The sequence below is a fragment of the Hyposmocoma kahamanoa genome, unplaced genomic scaffold, assembly GCF_003589595.1.
Source record: "Hyposmocoma kahamanoa isolate Upper Pololo Valley unplaced genomic scaffold, ASM358959v1 99977, whole genome shotgun sequence".
Classification (NCBI taxonomy): Eukaryota; Metazoa; Arthropoda; class Insecta; order Lepidoptera; family Cosmopterigidae; genus Hyposmocoma; species Hyposmocoma kahamanoa.
The window spans coordinates 11,832-19,840 of NW_020656113.1; the positions used below are offsets into that span (position 1 = coordinate 11,832).

Here is an 8,009-nt window from a genome sequence, read left to right on the forward strand (position 1 = left end):
GGTCAAACCATTGGGCAACAACGGCAATTTTTTTTTACAACGGCTTTTTTTATTTGGGTGAATATTGTTTTTAAAATACTAATTGCGATATTACGACACAGCAAAATAAATAAAAATTAAAAATCATCCATAATGTATTTTATTTAGTAATGATTTAAGGTTTATTTACAAAAGTTCACATTACGTCAATTCCTTGTTAAAAAATTCACAAATTTATCTCCGATATAAGTCGTGTCGTTAGAGACTACTTATATCCATAATTATCCATATAATCTATTTATAACCAGTAACCGTATGAAATAACTGTCCACTTGATGGTTTTTTAACGTATTAGCTTTCTATATTCATTTGGTATTTTTTTATGTCAAAGATAAATTGATGGCACTTTACAGTTAGGTGTTTGAATGAAACAAACAACACTTGTTGTAGATAAAATGTAGTAATTTCCATACAAACTTACGTTCAAGCCGTTCATGAATATTTATAGTAGTACAAAAAAAGTGTTAAGATCCAAAAGTCATAGTGTTCTACGGCTTAAATACATCCTAATCTAACTTTCCTAAAACTATCTTAAGATATTATATTACTTAAAATTATTAATCCATATAATATAATTGGCCCTTTCAATCGGCATTATAAAAATACAGTTTTTTTTTACATTTTGTCGGTTCGACTCTTAGATGAAATAAGCAACTTTTTATAAGTCTTTGAATGCAGTATAACAATTTACCAATCACATTAGAGTACCGGCTAACCGCGATAGAAGACAGCGTAGTCCGGTGTTTAGTACCTATTGGTACACCAGATGTCGCGACGAGTACCAAATATCAATTTTTTGTAACTAATTTGTTTTACATTCACAAGCTGCAATTTATCAAAGCTTCTCTAATTTCTAGTGGTAACTAACAAATCAACTAGATGGCGCTTATTGCACGGGTTTTCTGGATAGGCTATTCTTTTGTTTTGTTTAGGATTAGCGCCATCTACCCAATTTTTTTTTTTATATAATATCAAGTGAATTGACGAGCAAGATCGTGCGCCTGATAGTAAGCCTGTCCATAACATTTGCAGTGCTATTTAGAGGTTTAGATCGCAAAGATCTGAGGGGGCACTTCCACTGCACCCGTCACCCTGAGACATAAGTTGACAAGTTTCTGTAATTTCACCAGCACTCTTACCCTTCCAAACCGGAACACAGTAATGCTGACATTACTGCTTAGGAGCAGAAATAAATAAGGTGGCAGTTCTACCCTGGACGACGTCTTTCACAAGGAGCTCTTTTGCTACTAAATTTGCGTTAATTTTTAAATTAGTTTGTAACACACAATGCCATCTAGTGACACACATATTTGTCAACGTTCAAAATAGTAGTTTATATGACTGTCACATGTAATCAATGTAAGGTATGAAAACATGAAGACAGGCGAGAGAGAAAGTGACTTCTTACATTTACATAATATGAACTACTTCCAGGCTATTGATAAGCGCCATCTGGATATGATATAGAATTTCGGCCTTTTTCAGAACTACGATCTGAAATATGGAGATTAGCTTTCTCCCTTATTATTGTTCCATGGTATTACTTGCTTTTAAAAATGAAATAATATCATCACGAAGCAAAATCTCCTACCTACAACATTTAAAAAAAAATTGCTTATCATTTAAAATTACATATAAACGAACTACCTTATAACTAACTACCAGCAGTTACCACTGATTATCAACATTAATTACGCCCCTATCCTCATTGGCAGTCCCCTGGCCACTACGCTGCTAGCAATCATCACGAAGTTGGAAGAACCCCTTGCCCGTGATATTGCCAGGAGAAGATTTGGTTCTGGCACGAATTGTGACTTTGGTTCAGCCGTTGTATCTGGAAATAAAATACTCATAGAGCGACCTTTGCAAGTTACATTAGAAGCAACAACTTTTATAACAAAAATAGAAGTCAATTAATTTGCAACTTCGCGAACCCATTCAAGGTTTAATCGTGCCAAAATTTTAATTCCAATAACATAAATGTTACTTTTTAAGACAACTAACACTGCGCTTGTTATGTATCCAGCTTTGCACATAACACACATACCTAAAACGTCAGGTCAATGCACTGGCATTCGCGCACCCCGGAACGCGCGCCCCGTGCATTGCAACGTGACTGATGCAAAACTCGTCATTTTAATTATAATTATGAGACACTTTTAGGCCCAACGTTCCTAACATCGGACTAAACTCGTAGACTAAATTCCTTTAGTTAAAATCTTTTTCGTATAAGTACTTTTAGACATAACGTACCTAACTCCGGACGTTCTCAAAATGATTTAGTTTAAGAAATACCTTTGGGGAAATTTAATATAGTTATTCATCATATTTTCTCGTCTTTACTTCATCTCCACTGCGGCCATCCTACATAATTAGCTCTAGATGCATTTTTATTGTATTGTTTGGCTTTTATTTTGTTTGTTTTATGAAATTAATAAAACGCTTCTTATCTTGGTAGTAGTAATACGGGAAAGTATTATTGCCCGTATTACTAGTGGTAGTACCACGGCCAATAACAATTACCCGTGATACTACTAGGCCTGTCGGTAGTAACATGGGAGATTATTATTGCCCGGTTGGTAGTACCATGGACAACTAAGGCCCAAATCATCTTTATTTCACAGGTAAGCAAATTACACTCGAAGTTGTCATATTGTACTCTACTAAACTCTACTGCTCATTCGTAAGGCAGATTCCCCTAAGACGAATGAACAACTCTAAGGGTCTTCGTAAATATACTTTGAATACATTTATCATTTACAATATTTATCTCAAACATTGAGATGATTTGAGAATCGAGAATATCTGCAAGAACTAAACGGGTCACTTTCACGGATTTTTGTCATCCAAGTATGCAAAAGCTGTATAACAAATATTCTTTAGAATAAAGTTTATGTTTCACTATAGTTTTAAACCTCGTAAATGGCAAATTTTGAATATCACCCGGAAATTTATTATGTGTATATAGAAGTGACTGTGAAGTGAGAGTGAGTTATGTGTATAATGAAGTAAGAAGACGTTGAAGTGCTGTCTCACTGAGCCGGCGGGCGCTGGCGACGGATACCGCGCTCCCCTCTCACCGACGCAGTCATCATTTAAAAATGCAACGTTGGTTGCCATAGATTAATTAACCAACTTTGTCTATGGTGGTTTTAATGTTTTGTAATCAATTATTATTTAAAAATATGATATATTTGTTGAAGAAACATTTGTGTTAAATTTTTTAATACTGTTAAATTTAAAAAAACGATTTATAAAAAAATAATTTCACAACGTTGTAACTTTCCGTTACAATACATTGTCCCTTAAATCGGGACTTAATAAGCTGACAAACTATAATATATAGCGTATATAGAGGGAGCGTAGGGCGCTGGCAGTCAGAAGTAACATGTCGATCCGTAGGTTTGCAAAGCGCACAAAGGAAGTAAAAATTACGCTCTTTAGAACATACTGACAATCATTTTACACTTGCAGCCTATGGACCCACTATACGCTAGAGGCATACAGCGCCCTAAGATTCCAATACAACAACGCGTTCAGGATGTTGTTGGGGCTGCCGCGCCATTGCAGTGCGTCCTTGATGTTCGCGGAGACGCGAACGGACGGGTTTCACGCCATTATGCGTAAGCGCGTTGTGTCGTTGATGCGGCGCGTGCGCGGCAGCCCTAACAGCCTCCTGGCTATTGTTGCGACCAGAGTCGACGGCCCATTTATACAGGCATGGGAGGCTTCACAATGCGACAGTCAGAAGTGAATAATGTTATAAAAAATTTGTACTTAGTCATAAGGTTACAATTGTTACTAACACGATATGGAGATAAACCGAAATAAATTATTATTATTATATATAGGTCATATATAATATACAGGGAGTAATTATACAACTAGATACAAAGAGCATGTTTTTTCGTTTTAAAACCCCGGAAACGTCCAATTTCGCTAAATACTTTATACTCTACTATTAGGCTTAAATTATATTGCAGCAGAACGGAATGGAATTTTTGGAACGATATGCCGCCGACTGTTTGCTGCCGCGAGCAGCTAGCACGAGCAACAATGTTGGCAGCATTGTGCTAAAGCGAAACCTTTTCAGGACATTATTTGTTGTAACCTTCCTTTCTTGTTATTGTCAATTGTGTAACTCACAAAGTAGATACAAGCCAAAATCATTCGCAGAATTCTCGCGAATGTTCGAGAACACTCGCGCATTCGTGAGAATTCAACAATATCATTACAAATCCATTCCATTCGGCCGCAATATAAATTAAGCCTTACTGTTAACTTACATACCCAAAATCCCCTGGCTCCATTTCGCCTTCCCCACAGCGGCCCAGGGAAGCGGTGCAGTCGATGGCACGTACAGCGACAACAGCGTACTCACCACCTTATCTACTTCAAGGTCTGTCACTTCCCACAACATGCCAACTACCATTGGGCTGGAAACATACCGAAAATAGTTATTGGTACAAAGATAGAATGAAAACAAAGAAAAATTTCTTCGACCAGTATGGTCTCGAACCAGCGACTGTTGCCTCAACGTGGCAACCCCGCCGTCAACTGCTCCACGGAGCGAACTAGCAGATTTTACGAATATATTGTGATTGTGGCGGATCTTTGTACCGAGTTTAAACGGCGTAACGCCAACCGTGAGAACTTTTGTAGCAATAGAGCTCCTTGTGAATGAGTTCGTCCAGGAAAGTACTGCCACCTTACCTATTTTGCAGCCAAGCAGTAATGTGAGTTTGAGCATTACTGCGTTGTGGTTTTGAAGTATAAGGATGCTGGTAAAATTACAGGCACTAGGGACTTATCAACTTATGTTTCAATGTGACGGGCGCAGTGGCAGTGCTCCTCAGATCTTTGCGATTTAAAGCTCTGAGTGGCACTGCAACTGTTATGGATAGGCGTGTCGCTTATCAGCAGGCGCATGACTTGTTCGTTCCGTCACTTGATATTATACTAAATAAAACTCGAATTACAAATATATTTTAATTGTAAATAGTTTACATCCTCAAGTAATCGTTACCTTTTGACGTTAGGCATTGCTATTTCAATAGTGTTGTAACTGAAAATACGTGAAATTCAAGATTACACCATTTGTGAACGTACATTTGTTTCTCTACACGTCAATAAAATTGTCATTAGAATATTGTAAGAAACCATGAAAATATATCTACTTTCACACGCAAAATAGGCGCCTTGACGTCGAGTTGCGGACACCAGCCCGTTACACCAAGTACCAAGTATATCTACTTAACCCAGAATGAGATAAACGTTTCGTGAGGTAGTTCTGAATAAAACAGTCTTTATTCAAAAATATGAAATGATTTTTTTACTTTTATTTTCAAATATACTTCTACTTTGCAAATAAAAGTTGTTTAGACGTGTAATAAATTTTAACCTATACATAAATTATAATAATCTTTCACGGGGACTGAGTAATTAGTTTTTCAGCTATCCTGAATAAATTCACTTTTTGAGTTAATACACTATTGCATTGGCCGTGCGATATATTCTCTTAAGAATGTCAACTGCTAGTTTTGATTCTCGGACTTCGACGTCCACATCTGCACGCAGTTGGCAGTGCTAGACGTCGACCCACCTGCCGGCGATGTGCAGGTGGTGGTGTGCGGCGGCGGGCGCGCCCCGGCCCGGCGGGTGCAGCAGGCGCACGGAGCCGCAGCCCGACAGCACGGCCACGCCCGCGCCGCGCGCGCCCTCCACCCCCGCGCCCGCGCCGCCCGACGCGAAGCGGCAGCCGTCGCCGTGGCCGCAGAACCTGCAACGCCGACGGTCCTTCTTCACCGTTCTTCTTCTTGGCGTGTCGACTCTGACGTTTATTGCAAGGACCAGAGACGGACAGTGGGTTTCAACCCAATCAACCGGGTTTCTACCCAAAGCACCGGTATGATAATCGATTCAAGTGTATACGATACGAGTTTTTGTATCGATTCATTTCAATGCTATTTTCATGCTAATCGATTTAATAGTTTATTTCATAGAAAGATAAAATACACAAACATTTTTAGTAATATCATTAAATTTGAACAAAACTCGACTTACAAATATATTTTAATTGTAAATAGTTTACGCCCTCCATTTCGGGCGTTAATGGGTTTTAACTCTATTTTAATAGAGATTATAACTATAATATATAACTAAGAATTGGTTTTAACCAATTCTTAGTTAACAACACGCCGGGTTAAAACTTGCCCATCTCTGGTGAGGACTACCAGTACGCTTGCACACGTACGGATACTCAGGGCAGGAGAAAAGATGTATCACTGTCTGATGGACACCACACAGACATGCTACACGTTTAGTGAGAGGTATTGCTAAATAAATTAAAATTCACCATCGAGATTAGAAAGAAAGCAACCATTCTCCTAATAGGCTACCTACTGTTCTTTTACTAGCAGACTGCATGTTATATAATAAAATCACGAAACAAAAACAGATTACGCTGCAACTCAATAACGATAACTGTATAATATTCTATCACAACTTGTTGCTATCTATCTGAGATTAACTCTATGTGTACTACTTGAAGTTTAGAAAAATATAGTTTGTCAATTCCGATACCTAATTATCATTAATAACTGTCAATTTTATTTCAAGTAAGAGACAATTCGTCGCCTTACTTTCTGAAACTCGTATCTTTAAGCACAAAGTTACTGAAATGTAAAAAAAAGATTGTATATACCATTGACTTACAATTATATGGACGTCGGGTCCGCGCTAAAAAGTGTCCGAACTTATAGGGCGTTAAAATCGTATACAGAGCGTCATTCACGCTTTAGTCTTCGTTTGTTCGACTGACAGCGAAGCAAGCAAAATTAGACAGTACTGCGATGACATTACAATTTAAATTCAACGCTTTAGCTTTTTCATATTCCTTTACATGTCACTACGTTTAAATAGGTTGACTTGGGACATTTTTTTCGTGCTTTTTGTATTAGACCCGTCGTCCATTTATTTGTAAGTCAATGGTATATACAAATTGTGCAGGCTGATTTCATCACATTCACATTATTCTTAAAGTAATGCGTCCAAATTAAAACCAAAACATTGATAAGAAATTTAAAATAAATAGAAAGCTTTACCATCCCCTGAATAATCACTCTTTGATACGATAGATTACGAGTTTGAGAAAGTAAGGTATCGAGTCACTCTATTAGGTATAATCGAACTTAGGACCACATCATTTGCATAATCTTACAAGAAAACATCAGCTTCTGTCAAATATTTGAGGAAGTCAGCTGGCTCGGGTGGTTCACCAATGTGTCCTGTCCATGACTCACACCAGTATCGCACGAATGAACTCATTCGCTTCTCCATTCTGTCCAGATTTTTCTCTGCAAAATGAGGTGATTATAGGTTACACAAATCAATTACACAAGTTGCTTAAACAATAGAACCTCTAACGTCCTCCACGTCCTCGGTGACTTACTGAATAGTACAAGCAAGACAAGAAATGTTTTGTTGTACTTGGTTGCCCAACTGTGTGCCCAACGAAAACGCAGAAAACTATCTGACAATGACAAAGTACCTCCTGTTCGTTGACTCTTCATTAAATCACTTTTTAACCGACTTTAAAAAAATGTCCTCAATTCGATTGTATTTTTTTGAGAACCGATTTCAATACCGGGTGTTCCACAGGGCTCACACCTTGGTCCAATTCTCTTTGTTATGTTTATTGATGATATAAAATATTGCATATGCAACTCTGATTTCGAACTAAGCTGATGACCTAAACTTATCAAAAGTAATGTGTAACGTAGCTGATCAAATTCAACTTCAAGAAGATATAAACGGAGTCACTGAATGGTGTCGGAAAAACTCTATGAGTCTTAACACAAACAAATGTTTTCATGTAAAATTTTCGCGAAAATATAATAAATTTAATAGTAGCTAGTATTAACGGAGTTGCTTTAAAAAAACTGGAACAGGTTAAAGTTCTCGGCATTATT

At 37.6% G+C, this 8,009-nt stretch overlaps 1 protein-coding gene across 1 annotated transcript; it reads right to left on the reverse strand.

Annotated features, from left to right (window-relative positions):
• Nucleotides 1-1,253: 1,253 nt before the first annotated feature.
• On the reverse strand, nt 1,254-7,394 carry LOC113239601 (separin homolog sep-1-like; the record flags this gene model as incomplete). Its single annotated transcript, XM_026476655.1, has 4 exons — nt 1,254-1,873; nt 4,330-4,475; nt 5,642-5,818; nt 7,259-7,394. Coding segments are annotated over 4 exons (602 nt in total), but the record flags the coding sequence as incomplete, so codon positions are not given.
• Nucleotides 7,395-8,009: the final 615 nt, after the last annotated feature.